Raw genomic sequence first — 20407 nt, 5'->3', positions numbered from 1 at the left:
GTCCTCGCTTCAGAAAGAGTTAAATCTGGATTGAAGTACAGTGCAGAACTAATTCAAAATGAGTTCCTTCAAACAGTACTCACTGGTCTCCATGACGACACCATCCGTGCGGATGTGAAGCCATACTTACAAGATCCGGAAGTCAAGGATGAGGTTCTTCTGGAGAAAGTGACGATGGCATACAATCTGGAGACAGAAAGAAAGAATAAGTTGTCATCTACATCAAAAGCAAGAATGAACAGAGTTGCCATGATTAGTGAGGAAAATGAAGATGTGGATAAAGAGCTCTAAGCACACATACCAGACAGTACGAACAAACGTGACACACTGATGGAAAAGGTTGATCAGGGCAATAAAGCTATATGCGAGGCCATTCAGAATTTCGCCATTCATTCCTCAACCAATGAGAATGAGTGAACAGCCAGGCAGGAAATACAGACCACAGCCAAAGACCCCAAACAGTAAACCGTGTCAGATGTGTCAGTTGTCTAAGGCTGAGGGAAGGTGTGATCACTGTTATAAGTGTGGTAGCACCGAACATTGGGCTTAGGGTTGTCGGAAGAAAAATGCCTCAGTCAGCACAAACAAAATTGATCATACAGAAGACATGGAAAAAGCTGATATGTTCAGCGCAAATACTCCACTCACTAGCAAGCAGCGACAGACAGCCAAGCTGGTAGGGAGAATGTGTCTAGTTCGAGCCTCTTTGGCAGGAATTGACACTACAATACTGTGGGACATGGGTTCACAGGTATCAATAGTAGAAACAAACTGGAAAAAGGAGTACCTGCCAGACATTGAGGTGCGACCAGTGAAGGAGTTGCTTGAAGAAGGAGCGTTGGAACTCTCAGCTGCAAATGGAACATATATTCCATATGAAGGGTGGATGGAGATTGAATTCACCTTGTACAAGGATGCGGTAGCTGAGATGAGTGACAAACCTATGCTGGTTCCGATCCTGGTTGCCAGCAGTGACATTGATCGGCCTATAATCGGGTTCAATGTGGTTGAAGAATTAGCACTGACAAATGATCCATCTGGACACTGCACACGCTCGGGTTACATGGTAAAGAGGCTGTGCTCAGCAATTGCAAGATTGCTGAGGACGCAAAATTGCAAGGGCTGTTCTATCTGTTTTAAAGAAACAGAAGCCTGAAGCTCAACCCCACACAGTCAGGGTAGGCAGGCAACCAGTGACCATACCCAAGAACATAGTGATGCAGTGCATTGCAGTTGGCTGAATAAGAGGGTGCTAAGTGCGTCACCGGTAGTGTTGGAACCGAACTGTGAAGCACCCTGGCCAACAGGCCTAGTGGTCAGAGAACAGTTAATCTATCTAGCTGCAGATGATGAGGGTAAAATAGAGGTCTCTGTGGAAAACGTAACAGATAATGATATCACACTGGGCAGTCGCACTACACATGGCTGGTTGCACAATGTGGATGCTGTCTACCCACTGCAGACAAAGCCTACTGAGGATCAGAGCTCAAGGATGTCAGACAACAGTGTCACTTCACCCGTGCAGCAGCCCTGTCATGGGCCACAAGCTGAGCCCTGGGATTCACCTGTGGATCTGAGACATTTGCCAGATGACCAGCGAGAAAAGGTACATCAGATGCTCAGAGGGGAATGTGATGTCTTTGCAAAGGATTATTGGGATGCAGGATGGATTAGAGATTTGGAGATGGACATACAGTTAAAAGACAATGTACCTGTACAGAACACATACAATGCAATTTCTAGGCATCTCTACCAAGAAGTGAAGACACACATTCAGGATCTACTCAACCGTGGTTGGATCCAGAAGTCCTGTTCTTCATATTCCTCACCTGTCGTATGCATCAGGAACAGAGATGGGAGTCTTCGTCTATGTATAGACTACAGCTTGTTAAACAGGAAAACGCTGCCTGACTGTCATCCAATTCCGAGGATCCAGGAGATCCTTGAAAACTTGGGAGGTAACTCCTAGTTCACGGTGTTGGATCAGGGGAAGGCTTACCATCAGGGCTTAATGAGAGAGAAAAGCAGACCCTGCACCGCATTCATCATGCCCTGGGTTTTGTATGAATGGGTGAGGATCCCGGTTGGGCTGAATAATGCCCCAGCATTATCTTTCTTTTCAACCCTACATAGAGGGATGTCTGGGAGACCTCAGAGATCTGAGAAATATGTTTCCCATATTTGGATGATTTGTATATCTTGGTGTTTAGCCCCAGCTTTGAACAGCATGTCCAGAATGTGAGACAATGGCAAAGAGAGTGTGGAATAAAACTAAGGCCAAAGAAATGTGATTTCTTCAAAGGTGAAGTCTGCTATGTTGGTCGGGCAGTCTCTGCTGAGGGATACAAAATGAATCCCAAAGAGGTGGAAGCAGTCCAAGAACTGAATCACGAGTCTCCAACCACTGTGCGAGGGGTGAGAAAGCTGATGGGTTTCCTCAGTTATTACAGAACTTATATACCAGACTTCTCTAGGGTGGCTATACCCCTTTATGAACTCTTAGCCAAGCCCAAGGCTGAACTGAAGCAAAGCCAAAAGAAAAAGGGGACTGGCCGAAAGTCTGTTCAGCTGCCATTGTACCACCCAATTCAGTGGACAGTGATCCATCAGGAGATAGTGAACAGAATCGTAGATCAGCTGACAAATCCACCGGTGATGGCATACTCAGACCTGGAAGAACCGGTCATCCTTCATGTAGATGCATCAGAAGAGGGCCTTGGCACAGTTCTGTACCAGCGTCAGAAAGGTGTCCTAAGAGTGATAGCTTATGGATCGTGGACATTGACAGCAGCAGAACGCAACTATAAGCTACACTCAGGAAAATTTGAATTCCTGGAGCTAAAATGGGCCATAACGGAACGATTTCGCAATTATCTGTTCCATGTGCCTCCCTTTATGGTATATAGTTATAATAATCCTCTGACATATGTCACCAAGTCGACGAAGCTTAACGCAACCTGACACCACTGGGTGTCAGAGTTGGCAGATCATAGAGTCACACTAAAATACAGACCGGGAACAGCAAACCGAGATGCGGATTTCTTATCACGAAGGTCGAAGCCCATTGATGAGATCATGCGAGAATGCACAGAGAAATGCCAACAGGAGGCTATTGAATGTATTGGGAAAGCTCTGGAGAGAAATCAAACAGGAGAAGATAATTGGATCTCTGCCATCACCTGTAATGCAGATGCATTGCCAGAGAAGTGTAACATCTCAGAACCAATTCAGCCTCTTGTATTAAAAGACATCAGAGTCGCTCAAAATGCAGACATAGCCATTAGTAGAGTCCTGGCTCTGAAAAGAACACATGTGTACTTGAAACATAAAGACAAAGTGACAGAGGATGGAGCCGTCAGACAGCTTCTCAGGGAGTGGCCCCGTCTGCAGATCGATGGAGATGGCATCATCAAAAGAGAGACAGAAACCAGTTGGTCGTTCCTGAATCCTTAAAGCCTCTTGTCTGCAGGCACTTACTTGAGGAAATGGGACACTTAGGTGCAGAAAGAATGGTGGCTCTTGCTAGGGAACACTTCTTCTGGCCTAAGATGAGACAAGAAATGGAACACTATATTACTCAGGTGTGCCACTGTATGAAGAGAAAAAAACCTAACAGGAAAACCCGGACTCCTATCCAAAGTATTGAGACCTCTGCACCGTTTGAAATGGTCTCTATTGACTACTTACACTTGAACAAGTGTAAGGGAGGGGAGGAGTACATATTGGTAGTCGTGGATCATTTCACAAAATATGCACAGGCGTATGCGACACAAAAACAGTCCCAGTGAAGACGTCATCTTTCAGAGTCAATCTGTCAGTCTTGGTCTCTTTCTCTTCTCTCACAGTCTCACTGAGAGGATTTCTGTCTCTAGTGGAGCACTTCCCCTTACAGAGAGACTTTGGCTTTGATTTATAGATTGAATCATAAGGGCAGAAGATCTCAGCAGATTCTCCTTCACATCTCACTACTGGAGCCACTAAAAAACAATCAAACAGACATTTAACACACATGATTCTGAACAGACTGTATTTATTACAGTGAAATCATCTGAATGGACTCACTGATGAGGTTGAGCTGAATTTTAGTGGTCAGGGAGATGAAAGTCAGATATGTGTCTCTGGTTTCTGCTCCACACCAGTAAACTCCAGCGTCTCTCACGCTCACATTACTGATGCTCACTGTAACAACTCTCTCTTCATTTCTCTCAGATGAACCACTCATTTGTGTCACTTCAGATGAGCTGATGTTCTGGCAGATGTGATTATCTTCCTCTTTGCAGAAATGAACTTTATATTCCTCTGGGATCTGACAGGTGATGTTGATTTTTCCACCAAGATGAGCAGATTCAGTCATGCTGTTTGGATATTTTGCATCTACAAAGCAAGACAGGTTTACATAAAAAGTAATAATAGATACGTCATGCATGCAAGGTACAGTATTTGCAGTTCCTCACTGTGTTTGACGCTCAGCTGAAGTTCAGTGAAGCTCTCAGTATACTGAGATACTTTCACTCCGCACCTGTATGTTCCTGCATCTGCAGCTTTCAGCTCTCTAAAAAACACCATCAAAACTACTGCTCTGGTGTCGTCATATAAAGAAACATCTCCATTCTCCATCCATTGATCCTGAACTCCTGGGGCCTCATTTATAAAATACTGCGTAGAAAGAATCCTAAATTTGATTTTACGATCATTTCTCAAAGTGCGTACGTGTGATTCGTAGAACGAACGTACGCACAGAAAACGTGCGTACGCTTCTCTTTTAGATGTGAAATCTATAAATTGTAATGATCTTGAAATTGTGAGCAGCTGAACATTTTCATATCTCTGCCCTGTAAACAATGTCTAATTAATGTCCTTGAGAGCACCTGACAATGTCCAAATATTTTACAAGCGGCAAGAATGGCTTATATTTCCAAAAACCTGCAGCATTTGGACAAACAAAAGTGCGTACGACTGCTCAGACCCTGACGCTAATCACTTTTCCACGTCAAAGACTGTTTTTATAAATATGAACATTGCCGTAGATTTTTGCGTACGCACACTCTACGATCAAATCTGTTTTATAAATGAGGCCCCTGGATTCTTCCTCTCTGAACATCCGTCTGGTTCTTTACAGATGTATTTTGGCTTGCTTTCGTATTGAGGATGTTCACACTTGATCATCAGACGACCTCCTGAGTAGCCGCTCACTTTATACACATTCAATTTATCTATCAAACACAAATATTTAATATAATTTAATATTTAGCAAACACAGACTGTATTTTTCCTCCATATTAGATTGAGCATTTTTACAGACTTACTACTATGTAGATGAACAGTATTAATGATGGAGTAACTGTATGAGTGTCTGTTGATCTAAACTCCACACAAATAAACTCCTCCATCATCTGCTGTCACAGCAGTGATTCTCACACTGAAGATGTTTTCTTTCCTGTCATCAGAATTTTTATTTTTTTTATTTCGCCATCTCTCAGTGGTGTGAATCATCTCCATGGAGGCTTTTTCTTTTTTGAACATGATGTTGGGATCATTTTTATGTTTCTCTGAATAGTTGCAGCTGATCATGACATTATCTCCACGATTCACAATTACTGTCTTTGATAACCCACAACACGAATCTATCGTTCATGTAGAAACAAAAGATTTGTATGTATTAAAGCTTTAAAATGTAACAGTAATTTAAATATACTCATTTAGATCTCAATTAAACTTACCCTCTGTTACAATTAAATTCATATATTTAGACCTTGTGCCAGAAACCCCAATCCTGTATCTTCCAGCATCCTGTTGGTTCAGTTGGTTCATGTTTCTTATCATTTTTTATTCTTCTCCACTCAGGTAATTTGGCCATATATTTAACAGAGTCACTGAACCAAGACTCCCCAAAATCAACAAGAATGCTTCCTCCAGAATATCCAGTCACATCAATATATTTTACTGCAGCTGTCAATCAGATTGATACTGTGATCAGAAAGCTGATGAACAGAAAACAGCATCATTACTGCAGTGATGAAAGAGAAAAGCTCTGACCTGAGATCAGGGAAAAAGTGAAGAAGATGAGGAGGATCTTCATCGTGACTTGAGTTCAGTCTTCTTTATGCTGAATGATCTCTGTGTGATTCTCTCTGTCTCTACATCTGTCTGCTTTAGTTACTTCCTCTTTATTCAGCTCTTTATCAGTAATGAGCAGCTTTACTGGCTCCTCCCAGCATCACCATTGACTGAATATCACATTAATCACACAGAAAGAGCGCCACCTAGTGGAGGATACAGTGTCTGACACTGAGAGCTCATACAGGCTTCATGTTATATATGAGGACAAATGACACTCAAGCAGTTCAGATCAGGGTGAGCATTTTTTTAATCTCCCACTAGAGGACAGCTGTGCATATAAATTCACTGTGCTCCATACAGTCTACAACAAGGCACTTGGGGGAAAAAAAAAATTAGCTGCAATAAACATCAGCATCTATTTATAAGGAAACAGACCATACCTCATTGGATTTAGATTTGTGGGTTTTTTTTGTGGATACTTTATGCATAAAAAACACTATTAATATGGTAGATTTGTGGATTCAGCACCACGGACAGCAGCTTTCAGACAAACTTCAGCATCACTGATGACAGATGAACATAAGTTTTTCTGCTTCCTTCTCTTCACTTTGACTTTGAGCATAACAACATCTGCATTATAACAATGCCTCTATGTAATTATCAAATATTAGGACAAGGTTTAATTCCTCCAGATTCATTCTTTGTTTTTGAACATACAGGAGGCGAGTAAATCAGTGTCATTTATAATCAATCAAACCAGAACACAAGAAAATAAATGTCTGTTCTATATCCACTACCACACAATACAAGTGCATACAACTAATTTTAATGAAGCCAAGACAAGTAATGTTTAGGCTAGTCATAGAAATGTAACATTTCCTCATATGTGCCACTAGAGGGAGCCAGAGGTTTCAATAAGACAGCTGGTTGTGCGTTTACTGTATGCTACAAAACTATAATAAATGCAGTGGAGAACAGGACATCACAAACACTAACAACTAGAGAAATGCAACAGAGGTCGTCTGCACAGCTTACAAGAACACAAATAAAAATATGAAATAGATTATACTGTGATTTTGCGTTTAGAGTCTCAAACTCTCACATTATTCTTTCACAAACTATACAATGGAGTGTCTTTATTGTCCTCATGTCTTTATTCTGTCCTTAAAACACACTATCCTTAAATAAATTTCACAACATAATAGTGCTCATACAGTTTCATATATTCTGAATATGTAAAAATCTAGTGTGATATATTGTTTGAAATGAGTCTGTAATATCTTAGCACATGTTTAATATAATGATGCGTATATACTGTATAATTAGTCAAGTCCATCATTTATTTTAGTCACATGTTGTTTGAGTTTGTTAAGATCTCTTTTGAAGACATACAATAGGTTTGTGTGAGGAACAGATCCAAATGTAACTGATTACTCACTGAAATCTTGTCCTCGTTGATCTGTCTGTTCATTTATAGGACGATTTACCCGCGAACTTTCTTTACATTCAAACAGACTCGCTGCACTCAGCGCCATATAAGGACAAAAGGGAGGAGTCCAGAACTGCGCTTGATCCTCATTGGCCCTCGAGTGTGTGCGTCTTTTTTTCATATTTGAATATTTATAATCTAAATAAGAACTGAAAGTGTTATGTGCCATCTGACAGTCTGACACAAAAACGATTCAAACGATTTCCCGTTTCAAAATACTGATGTATTATCTCGGGTCTTCTGAGTACAAGGCTAATGAACAACAGCATGAGGAATTCCAGTGCAACTGAGAGCAAAAGCCTCTGAGGGGTTCGATATTTTATAATGCACACTTATTTATTACTACAGTTGGTTGTACTTGTTAGCAAAAACACTTTTGAGCTTCCATCTAATAAATATTTCAGATATCTACAATAAAACCATTTGGAGGCAGATCTAATTTTTTTTTCATATATTACACACATCATATGCATACAGCATATTTATTATGGAGTGGATAATTTGTTAAGGGTGTGTACTGAAAAACTATTTCCTGTTTTTATCACACAAGCAGGGGGCTGAAGGTCTTTGGTTTGACCAAAAGAATTTAAAGGCAAAAAAAAAAAAAAAGGCCTGAAGAGCAGCACATGTTAAATCAGAAAAAAATGAAAAAGAACAAAGAGAACAAGACTGAACTGAAAACAACATCAGCAAAAGTATCTGTCAGTAAGTTAATGCTGAAGTTTTCGCTGTGCTAAAATAATGACACTATTACAATCATGAACACATTTATCAACAAATACTAAGAATTATAAATGTGCAAAGATCAAAACTCAGAGATGAGAAGAAGAAAACAGACATTTTAAAAGCTCTGAACAGATTCATGTGTCTCATAAAGGTTGGTTGAACTTGTGTCTGTTTAAGAGCTGCTATAGAAGAGGTTTTATTAAATCGAATGTCAAAAGCTGCATTTTAAAAATATACTGTGTGTCTCTGTATTTGGAGTGGAAACTTTACAGTATTTTGCAACAAAATGTCTTGCTCTGAAAAGAGCTGTTTTTGACAGAGTAAAAAGGGTGTTGTTTTACACTAACACTGAGAAATTGTAACCAAACTATGTTACAGACTTTTCGTTAAGACCCTAAAGAATCATATCAACTTGTGGAAAATGGGCATCCGATGACCCCTTTAAACAAATTGACAGCATGTTTTTATGGAGTGGAAAATCTGTGTCCATCTACTAAGATAAACATTTCATTTTTAATCATACCTGCAGGTGGCTGAAGGTTTCTGGTTTGACCAGAGACATATTAATAGAGCAAAAGAAAACCACAAGCTGGAGAGCATCTCATGTAGATGATCTTAATCACACTCTGCAAACATAAAGCACGGAGACATTTACAAGCAGGCCATTTTATCCTAGTAAAGTAGCCAGGTTAATTTTTTTTTTTTTTACTTTACTGACTGAATTTAGAAAAGCAAACTAGTGTATAGCTCTCACTATTACTGCCATACAAAAATATGCTATGATATTTCGAATTTGACCAGAGAGATAATGATGGAAAATCTGAGAACACAGTGAAATATAAAGTAAATCTTGCAGATGTTGCTTCTTTAAAGTGTATTTACATAAATGTACTAACAATACAAATGTGTGACATTTAAAGAATGATTAGTATGAAGTATTCTCTGCTCATTGTTTTGATTTTCTTTGATCTGTTTTTGATTTATTGTTTTCTTTGATAAGAAACAAACACTTCCAGTGATTTTTTGAGGTGAATTACTGAGTGAGCAGCTCTTAGTCTTTGTCTTCTGCACAATGGATGTTCATCTTCAGTGTCATGTGTCTCACTGTGGGTTTCCTGAAGAAGTCTGTTTAATCTTCACACTCAAACTAAACTGAGACCTTGAACCTTCACCAGTTTTCTGTGGCATTGAGATGGACGGAAAAACAGTTCTGTTCATCATGCAACACAAAAACCACCTCCAGCATTTGTGACAGAAAGCATCAAACATGCCATTTTCAAGTTTCTGAATATTATAACAAATCATTAAAAAAAACCTGCAAATGAATATTTTTTGATTGCATATACTGTGAATATCTAGATCAGTTCTGGGGGTGATACAAAATAAAATGCATAAAGTTATTATTCAGATTTCAGAAAGTATAAACTATTCTCATCGTCTTTCATAATGATAATTATAATCATGCTTTTATACTGTATTTCTGGATGTTTCTCTGGTAACGTTGATTTCATCAATATGAAAACTAGATTCAGTCATTGTCTATGTTGAAGCCATGGCAATTATTGAAAATTCAAATATAATATAAATGTTTTTTTGTAAATAGTATTCTCCGATTCTGCAACTTTAAATAAGAGCAATAAACAATAAATAACAGCAAGAAATGTTTGATTTTGTTTATTTTTTAATTAATGTTTGAAAATATTTGAAAAAGTAATGTTTATTTTTTGATTAATAAAATATGATTCTACTGTAAAACATCAGAAAAAAATAGCAAGAGCAAGAATGAACTAAAAAAGCAGCATCAACACATGTATTTTGCATGTACAAATCTAAAGCAGGTCAAAGACAGTAAATATTCGGAAAGATGAGAGACATTTTAAGAGCTGCTATAAAAGAGTCTTTATTAACTGTCAAAAGCTGCTGTGTCTCTATATGTGGAGTGGAAACTTTACAGTATATTCTAGAAGTGCCAGTCAAGGGTTTTATTTCCTGTTTTCATCACACCCTCAGATAAACTGAGATGACAAACTATTTTAAACATGCGAAAGAAACAACAGCAGCAGTGGAAACGTTAAAGTGTCTCATGATTCACTGAACTGAACGACCCTCATCTCACCAAACAACTGTTCAACACTACATTATGAATTATAATAACATAACATATTAATAAACTGGTAAACTGTAGTAATAATGGAGTAACTGTACGAGTGTCTGTTGATCCAAACTCCACACAAATAAACTCCTCCATCATCTGCTGTCACAGCAGTGATTCTCACACTGAAGATGTTTTTATGTTTGTCATCTGAAACACTGAATCTTTCTGTTTTCTTCCTTTTGCTGTAGATCGTGTCAATGGTGTCTCTTCCTTCTTTGAATATGATTTCGTAGTTATTAATATGACTGTTTGAATATTCATAGCTGAAGGTGTCAGTTTCTCCAATCTTCACCATTACTCTCTTCGACATTTTACAACATATTTCTGTAATTCACAAAATTAAAGAAATAGATTTCACAAACATTAAAAGTTTTGAAATGATCAGTTGTTTTACTACACTTTTGATCTTAAGAATTTGATCTTAAAATAACTGACCTTCTTCCACTTTCAAAGTCATATCGATGGACCATTTGCCTTCAACGCTAATCTGGTATCTTCCAGCATCATGTTGATTTAAATCTCTGATGTAGATCATAAGTTTGTCTTCATTGTTTTTAAACAATGTGAATCGTCCTTCATCAATCCATTTTTCATGTCTCTTATCAAACACAATTATTCTCCACCCAGGTAACTTACTCATGTGTTTAGCAGAAGAATTGAACCAAGACTCGTGTGAATCAACATGAATGCTTCTTCCAGAATACCCAGTCACGTCAATGTCTTTCACTGCACCTGTCAATCAGATTGATGCTGAAAGATTGGCTTGATTTTCAGACAAAAACGGACTGAGGAACTTTCACAGAAATGGAAGCTGCTCACCCATCCTGAACCCCCTTTCCCTCTCCTCCACCAGGCTCAAGTCACTGAAAGTTCACTAAGACTGTGTGTCTACACTGGACTCGACAAAGCAGCCATTACAAATCATTTGAACTTTGTGTCAGTTCGTCATAAATAGAACAAATCATCAGTTTACAGAGGGGAATTTTTCGTGCCGCATCCAGTGTAGACAACTACACTGTATGTATCTTGTGAATCTATTGTTTTTTTGACTTTCTTGTTTGGTATCACTGGCTGGGTGTGACCCTTGGGTCATGGGATTCTGACGAACCAAAACGTCTTCTTCTGTTTTAGAACTTCGATTTCTTTGCTCTGGTATGGGTATTTAAGTGAAAGTGGCAAAAGAGTCATTGGGATTCTATAACCAGAAAAACAAACAAACAAAAAAAAACTTTCTCTCTGGAGCTCTGCACCCAGAACACTCACAGGCTGCTGCGTGTCTCTCTGTGGTCTTTTATGATTTTTGGCATAAAAGAAAAATCGGTAATTTTGACCCATACAATGTATTTTTGGTAATTGCTACAAACATACCAACTTAAGCAACTTAAGACTGGTTTTGTGCTCCAGAGTCACATTTATCATTTCTGAACTGGATTATCGCTGTTTAATTATGTAATTGATATGATATATTCTTACCTGTCAAATAAAATGTTATATTTTATTTACTCTGAACTTTTCTGACTAGCAGATTATGTGGAGACTGATGTTAGCTGAGAACAAACTAAAGGCTCGTTGATGAATGAAGCAGCAGGCTCGTCTTTGGAGACATTTTGATTTCTGTCTATCACTGACTTAGCAAGTTGTATTGAAGTGACCTAACAAACTACACTTTTTGCTCTAAGCAAGCATGCAGTTGGCGGACGACTTTATGATATAGGTTAACCTTGCACCCTCCGACTGAGATCATACTGGTGAGTTTGTGATCGTGAGATCCACGACCCCGGCCGCATGAAACTCTGTACGACATTGGGTCTCTAATGAACAAATAACTGCAAATATGTGATATTCAAATTAAACAAATATCTAAATTAATATATAACCAATATTTGTGATTAGTTACTAATTAGAAACAGTCAGGTTAAACACAGAGCTAGAATCAAATTGAAACTAAATCCTAATAAATTAGGTAAACTCTATGGAAGTGTAAGTAAAATACCTACACACATTACACGCAGCTGGATTCTGTGGTTGAGCCGATGGGTGGACCCTACAATACTGTGATCAGAAAGCTGATGAACAGAAAACAGCATCATTACTGCAGTGATGAAAGAGAAAAGCTCTGACCTGAGATCAGGTAGAAAGTGAAGAAGATGAGGAGGATCTTCATCGTGACTTGAGTTCAGTCTTCTTTATGCTGAATGATCTCTGTGTGAATCTCTCTGTCTGCTTTAGTTACTTCCTCTTTATTCAGCTCTTTATCAGTAATGAGCAGCTTTACTGGCTCCTCCCAGCATCACCACTGACTGAATATCACATTAATCACACTGAAAGAGCGCCACCTAGTGCAAGATACAGTGTCTGACACTGAGAGCTCATACATGTTTCATGTTCTCTATATAATAACAAATGACACAATTGCATTATTTAAATCTTCCACTAAAGTGCGCCAGTATAATCGATATGTACGGCCGTGGCCTAAAGTATTGGCAATGACAGAAATTTTGTGATTCACAAAGTTTGCTGATTCAGGATTTGTAGATTATTTATCATGTTTGTATGGTACACTGGAAAAGAGTGATAAGCATCAATGCTTTACTTGGCAAAAAAATAAAAATAAAATCAATATATGCAAAAAGAGTCAGTATTTACAGTGTTTCACCTTCGTCTTCATAACCTTTGCTATTCGCTCTGGGATGCTGGATATCAGCTTCTGGGCCAAATCTTGACTGATGGCAATTCATTCTTGCCTTATAATTTGTTATTTGCAATAATAATAATAATAATAATTTGCTACATTTATATAGCGCTTTTCTGGGTACTCAAAGCACTTTACACAAAAGCAGGGGAATCTCCTCAATCACCACCAGTGTGCAGCATCGACAGCCATAGTGCACCAGAACGCCCACCACACACCAGCTTATTGGTGGAGAGGAGAAAGAGTGATGAAGCCAATCAGTGTATGTTTTATTACACTGCTTGTTTTATTACACAATCTTATCTGCTTGTCCACTTGCTTTTTGAGGAGTGACCACAGGTTCTCTATGGGATTAAGATTCAGAGAGTTGCCTGGTCACAAGTTAAAAATTTAACTGAAATGATATCTGAGCCGCTCCATTATCTGTGCTCTATCATGCTGGAAAATTCACAGATCATTGCCAGATTGCTCCTGGGTCATTGGAAAAAGATGTCCTTGCAGATGGTGTCAGAATATAAGTAATACCACCTGATCTCATTTTCTGTTGGCTTATCTAGCTGCTATAACTCAGCTACACAAAAAAAAGTGCAAAAAGCTTAAGGGTCAAGAGTCCAACTAAAGCCAACACTGACCACCGTAATGGTAACCTATTTTTTCCTAAATTTTTCTCCTTCAGTGATTCTGTTTGTTAACATCCGGTGTCGTCAATAACTCTGTTTTGGGGGCTTGAAAGCACAAGCTTTCGAACACAATGCCTTTATCATCTCCATGTAATCAACAAAAACGTGAATTTGTGAAAAAGTTGAAGTCATGTGCATGCATATAATGTTTTTGCAGGGTGTTTCTTGATCGCCAACTACTGGCCTAGCATGCATAACATAGTATTCATTAGCATATTGTTGTTGTTGTTGTTTTTCTGTCCAATGAAGCCAATATTTTAGTTTGAATTTCACTTACATTTTTCATGATATTTTACACATTTTGAATGGTTAATTGTTAGCATTTCATTTTATTAATTCTATTTAATTCCAATGTGTTGAATTAATTAATAATATTGCTTGTAATATTTTGAAACAAATATATTTAATCATTTTTTACAGTGTAGGTTTCACAGTGCATTGCTGCTTTTACTTGACTTTACAGTAAACTAATGGCAACAGTGTTGCCAGTGTATTACTGTTTTACAGTTTGTTTGCCTTAAAATTAATTACATTAGTTAAAATTAAAATTAGTTAACATAAATTGTGTGGGTGTGTCTTTTTAGCGTACACATTTAACCCTTTTAACCCCACATGAAAATCATGTAGTGTCCACACTACAAAGAGAAAAAGTAACACTGGCGAAGGGTTGCAGTGAGATTAAGTGAATATGTAAGTGATTGTTGAGCATTAGTGATGAACACCTGCTGTTAACAAGCAGAATCACTGATGAGGAACAAGAACAGAACACTGAAAAGAGACGAGCAGAAACACAACTACAACTGACTTCCAGCATTACACATTATTACACTTATTACTAACCAGTTTGATTTTATTTCTGTCATACGTCTACAGAAGCTCTTATTGAGAATTAGCAAAGGTTCAGATGTTTGTGTTTTATTGAAAATGTGCTTTCAAAGTGCATTTATTACAGCAACAACAGAGAAAGTAAGATGATTAGTGAGTGCTGGTTGTTGGTTATTGCTCATCATGTAGTTCTTTGATTCATTAATCTCATTCTGTGCCAAATGTACAGCACTATTAACACAGTTAAACATCAAATTACCGCCACTGAGAAACTACAACAAAAAGTTACAGCAGTAAGCAGTTAGAATGAATTAATTATGAACAAATTTATAATAAACAAGAATACTGCTTCACTGAGAAACATGCAGATATCACAAATCAGCATAGACATCATAACAATGGTAGCAATAAAAGAAACAAAGAGAAACTTTCCATATCTCAAAACAGGCTAGAAAATGTCACAACAAAAATATCTGCAAAAAATACATGCAAATAAAGAAAATAGTAAGAACATTCAGCTGCGTAATTTATTCACGCTGCAGTGCATGCTGGGAGTTTCATTTTATGCTGTACCCAGCATGCATTGCGGCATGAAACTTCTGTTACCATTGTTGAGCTTCCTGTGCTGATTGTTGATGTCTTTGAGTATTTACATGATACTTGAGTTTCAAAACTGAAAAATTTAGTTAAAGTACAATTAGTGAAACTCTGTTACTCCTCAACAAAAACCATAACGCTTTGCAGTCGTGGATGTACATGCAGTGCAAACACCCCATGCAGTTAAATCAAACATTAAATGAGATCAGATTAAATGAGATCAAGTTGAGTGCACCTTAGCTCTGTCATCATTGTAACACAAATATCATCTGACACGTTTAGTCTTGCCATAAGAAATGTTCTTTTTGAACACACAGTTAGAGCAGACAGAAAATGTCTTTTGGTAAAAGTCAAGGTTCAAGGGCACAACTAAAGCAAACACTGACCTCCGTAGCGGAAACTTCACAACACTCAGTGTGAAAGGGTCTTAAAGCTGAGGCTGGAAGTCAGTTGTTGTTCTTGTGTCTCTTTTTTTCTGTTCTTGTGTCTCTGTCCTTCAGTGATTCTGCTTGTTACCATCAGGTGTTCATCAGTGTCTGAATTCACTCGCTTCCTTTCATTCACTCGGTCAAGTAAACTAATGTAGGGAATAGTGAATGAGGATATAGGGTGTGATTTTGAACAACCTATCAGTGCCTACTTTGAGCTCTGTTAATTCACAGTATATTCCTGTAGGCTGCTTTCTCCAAAATGACAAATATCACCTAGAATGCATTGTTTTCTACAGTACATTACTGTTTTTATAGAAAGTGGTAAGTTACTGTCAGATTTTGGCCATTTTTCTACAGCAAGGGTTAACAGTGAATGGTTAATTTGTAAGCATCTCGTTTGATTAATTCTAATGAATGCCTATGTGTTGAATTTAATTAATAATATTGCTTGTAATCTGTTGACACAATTTTATTTAGTAAATATAGTGTATCATTTTTACAGTGCATTTACATTTGTAGGTGAATAATTTTCCATATATAATAATGAGTAAATTCATTATATACCAAATTTTGAAGTCAACAGTATGCTCATAAAAAAACAAAAACATAATTTTCTTTGAGTTGTGATTCAATCTTAGTACTTTGTTTAACAAAACAAAAAAAAGAAAACAAAAAAAAAGAAAAGCCAAATCACACCAAAATATTTTTGTTTAAATACAATCAAAAAACAAATGGACAATACTCTCAGTTTCCTCTTTACAGAAAACACACTTCAAGTCAATGTCTTTACAAAACTTTGCAATTAGGATAAATACAATGAACAATCTTAAATGATACCTCTATAATTTTATTTGTGATACAAAAACGTCTGGAGATCTTAAAGGTCTCTTTCCAGTTTCCAAAAACCAATGGCTAAAGGAACACTGGAAATTTCCGCCATTTGAATATGCCTGCACTAGACTGTAAGCAACAAAAATACAAAAAAAACAAAACAAAAAAACATTCAGCTCATTGAGATTCTCTGCTGTTACTCGTCAGGCAGTGAGATGATTGACAGCAGCGTATTCACTGTAGTCCTGATTATTCCTCAATCTGACACTGTCAGGACAGTCCGCTTTCTTGTGGAAATTCACCACGGCGTAATTCAGATCCTCAGCAGATGTGATCAAGATCTCAGAGTCACCAGTGGCTTTCTGAACTGTAGCGTAAACACTGCTAGAAGAAACAGAGGGGTTTGTGGGTAACTGAGCAGTGGCATAAACAGTGTTGGATGAATTAGAGGGGGTTTTGGGTAATTGTTTGTGAGTGTATTTAATCTCCTCATAATCGCAACCAGTGTGAGAAACCTGCAGAGAGACAGAGAAATCATTTACAGCTCTGAAGATTATCATTATGGAGGCATTAGAATTTATTCTCATTATGAATAAAAATCAACATAATGTTTTATACAGTAACTGGACGAACCACTTCATGTTTTCCTGCTCCAGTCTGAGATGATGAATCACTGTCTGATAAAACAAGAGTCTTAAATTAATGACATTATATCACATTTCAACACTGATGTCTAATGGACATGTTTTCACACATCGTCAAATTTCTGTATTCTGTAGTTGAAGCCATTAGGAGGTGAAATAATCATAGTGAAGAAAAAAACAAATCCTCATTTTAAACTCTGTATGAATGGGAGTTTCTGTATCTAAATGAGCTTTACCTCGAGAATGATGCTTCTTATAGAGAAATAGTAACAAGACAATAACAATGATCAGAACCAGAAGAACCAGAACGAGAGGAATGATCAGAGAAGAGCCTGAAAACACAGGAGAAACAATCAGATCAATCAATCTGATCACTCTGAGCTGAATATCAGATCATATGTTTATATTTTAGCACACAGGCACCTTTTAACATGTTAGGAGACTCTGATGTGAAGTTAGATGTGGATGTTTTGAAAACAGACGATGATGATGATGATGATGATGATGATGATGGTGGTGTTGATGATGAAGGTAGTAATGATGGTGTTGCTTTTGGAACATCTGTGTCTAAAACAATAATAACATGGCGAAACAAACAAACTGTTTTTATGTAAACGCACAGATCTTGACATCACATGTTTCAGTAACGTGTCTGTTACTGATGTCATTCACACGTCCTCTGTCCTGAATTCATGTTTGCTGAAGCACACACACCCAGAAAACAAAACCAACAGCAAGCTGTTAATTTGAGTTTTAGGAACTTAGATATAAGCACATGAGTAAAATAAGCACATAGTGAACAATACAAAACAGTACAAGTGAAAGACAGACACTATTTCAGTATTTTCATCTGCAAGCTTCCTTAACTGCAGTTTTAACTGTAGCACAAATGTGGTAAAGTAAACTCACAGCAATACTCAACACTGCACTTCTGCTGCACATGCAAATGACAATTAGTAATACTGAGGCCAAATGAGCACAATAAAAATGTATTTGCACAGTCAAGCAACATAGTACAGTGACCATGCTGAATGGAAGCTAGCTGTGATTATTAATTACATTCTGATTAATATCAGTGAGAAAGTCATCTGTACCTGTAACGCTGAGGAGGACTCGTGTGATGAAGCTCTTGTGTCCTTGATCAGACTGAACTCCACACCAGTATTCAGCTGAATGCTGTTGAGTCACATGACTGATGGTTCCCGTCAGGAGCTGCTGCTCTCTGTCATCATACAGCTGCATCTGTCCCTCAGCGCTCCATCTTCTGCTCTTCTTCACAGACGTCTCTTCAGCACAGAGATCAGATTCAGATCTCCTGCAGACAAACTTCACATCAGCACTGTGGGATTGTGGGTATTTGCAGCTGATGTTCGCAGATCCTCCTGCAGCAGCTGATAGACTGATGCTCTTCTCACAACAAGCAGCTGCTTGAGAGTCAAATCAAGTGCAGCAATGTTCACATTAAACAATAGATTCATGATTTTTACCATGTAAAGCAAAGCATGCATGAATTAAAATGGCTCACCCTTCTTAATGTCCAGGTAAAACTCCAAGAAGAAACTGTAGTCTTCAGAAACTGTAACTATAATCTTATATTTTCCAGAATCTTTCACATTCAGGTCTCTTATAAAAACATGTAAGAAACCTTCAGATCTGTCATCATAAACAGAGAATCGACTGCCATGTTTCCATTCTGCTGCTCTGTTCGTGTTTATTAGAGTAAAACACTGAAGTGCTTCAGTATTACAGACATCTATCAAAAGGTTCTTTTGTTGCATCTCATATTTAAAGTTTATTATGATGTTTCCTTCTGAATATCCTGTCATCGTCCTGATTTGTTGACCTGTAAAACACAAATAATTTGTCAAAAGCACGTACAAGTCAATGAACACATCTGGTCACTTTGATGCACCATTTATGAATGCAAGTCAACTTCGTGAATGCAAATCTTACATTGGGAGATTAAAAAAGCTATTGATGGCATCTCTTATAGGTTGCACATGTTAACCACATCAATTACAGAGTATTGCGATGTTGTGTAGATCATTGTGAGTTTGAGGGTTTCAGTTACCTGTTATAACATTCAGATTCACTTCAGTGTAGGAATCTACTTTTGCATAAATATCAACTCCACACTGGTACGTCCCAGAATCCCGTTCACTCAGATCTCTGATGGTCACAGTGAAAACTGCTGCTCTTGTGTCGTCATACAGAGAGAATATTTCAGAATGAACCCATTTGTTTTTCTCTTCAGTCTTGATTTGGTCTGTGCACTCTGACCACTGTCCTCTACAAAAATACTTAGCATTTTCTGTATATTTTCTCTCATATTTGCATGTGATGCTGACTCCTCCTCCTGAATATCCTGTCACACTGATGGAGCTCAGCACACCTACAACAAACCAGCATCTTAATACAACACTGATATATTTATATGAGAATGAACAGAGATTAACTTTCAAATTGCTTTTAAAGTTTTTCAAATCCATTTCAACAACATGAGCTGAAGTGAAAGACTTTGTGCAGTTTTAGTGATTTACTGTGAGTTCAGAGTCTTACCAGGAATCATCAGCAGAGTGAAAGTCCAGATGATCTTCATTCTTCTCCCTTATTCAGTGATCTTCTCTGTTGTTAGTAGATTCAGTTCTTCTGAAGCTCTCGATGTGTGTTCAGATGAGTTCTGAGTTTTTCCCTGGTTACATGTTTAACATGAACTGTTGAATGTGACAGAGACACCCACTTCCTTTGAGAGAGAGAGAGAGAGAGAGAGAGATGATTAATGGAAAAGGAACTGAAACTATATTTCACACACAACTCACATAACCGTGAAGAACTCAGACAAAACAGACACATGCAGATAGAACACATTATAAAAGAATAATTCTGTTAAAATCTCTGTAAAAAATGGGGGGGTTCCGGTTGCATGGCAATGGCATAAGACGTGCTTGACCCGAGCTCCCGCCGAACTCTATAAACAAATAAATGCCTTGTAACAAAAAATTGTGTGAAATCTGATTGTGTTTCTAAAATAAGAAAATAGGTGATATGCGGGCCAGGGGCGGAACAACTACGCAAATATAAATACGATGCATCATCTGGTACTAGGCCCAATGCCGCCTCGACTTATGTGTATGTATGTGTATGTGTGTGTACATATATGTGTGTATGTATATGTGTATATATATGTGTATATATGTATATATGTGTATATGTGTATATGTATATGTGTGTATATATGTATATATGTGTGTATGTATATGTATATATATATATATGC

The 20407-nt window shown here is 37.7% G+C and overlaps 1 protein-coding gene and 1 pseudogene across 1 annotated transcript; both read right to left on the bottom strand.

Annotated features, from left to right (window-relative positions):
• Positions 1–12594, bottom strand: part of LOC107570890 (polymeric immunoglobulin receptor-like) — a 26617-nt pseudogene extending 14023 nt beyond the window's left edge.
• A 4095-nt stretch (positions 12595–16689) lies between these two features.
• On the bottom strand, positions 16690–19729 carry LOC107570889 (polymeric immunoglobulin receptor-like). The gene is made up of 7 exons (XM_016257170.1): positions 19690–19729; positions 19202–19522; positions 18225–18554; positions 17554–17697; positions 17367–17462; positions 17105–17163; positions 16690–17001 (listed from the first exon to the last, which is right to left on the bottom strand). The coding sequence occupies exons 1-7, from the start codon at positions 19727–19729 to the stop codon at positions 16690–16692; spliced, it is 1302 nt and encodes a 433-aa protein (XP_016112656.1).
• Between the last annotated feature and the right edge of the window lie 678 nt (positions 19730–20407).

Source organism: Sinocyclocheilus grahami, unplaced genomic scaffold (genome assembly GCF_001515645.1).
Source record: "Sinocyclocheilus grahami isolate Dianchi unplaced genomic scaffold, SAMN03320097.WGS_v1.1 scaffold1520.1, whole genome shotgun sequence".
Lineage (NCBI taxonomy): Eukaryota > Metazoa > Chordata > Actinopteri > Cypriniformes > Cyprinidae > Sinocyclocheilus > Sinocyclocheilus grahami.
Note: the sequence above shows the minus strand (reverse complement) of the source record. Positions and strands in the feature narration are given on the sequence as shown.

What these genes read in the sequence shown, in the direction of transcription:
- LOC107570889 (XM_016257170.1), bottom strand. Translation starts at nt 19,729, where the DNA reads ATGAAGATCATCTGGACTTTCACTCTGCTGATGATTCCTG. An exon ending in AGTCCTCCTCAGCGTTACAG is followed by an intron (nt 17,698 to 18,224) that starts GTACAGATGACT and finishes TTATTGTTTTAG; the next exon opens with ACACAGATGTTCCAAAAGCA. An exon ending in GTCTCCTAACATGTTAAAAG is followed by an intron (nt 17,463 to 17,553) that starts GTGCCTGTGTGC and finishes CTGTGTTTTCAG; the next exon opens with GCTCTTCTCTGATCATTCCT.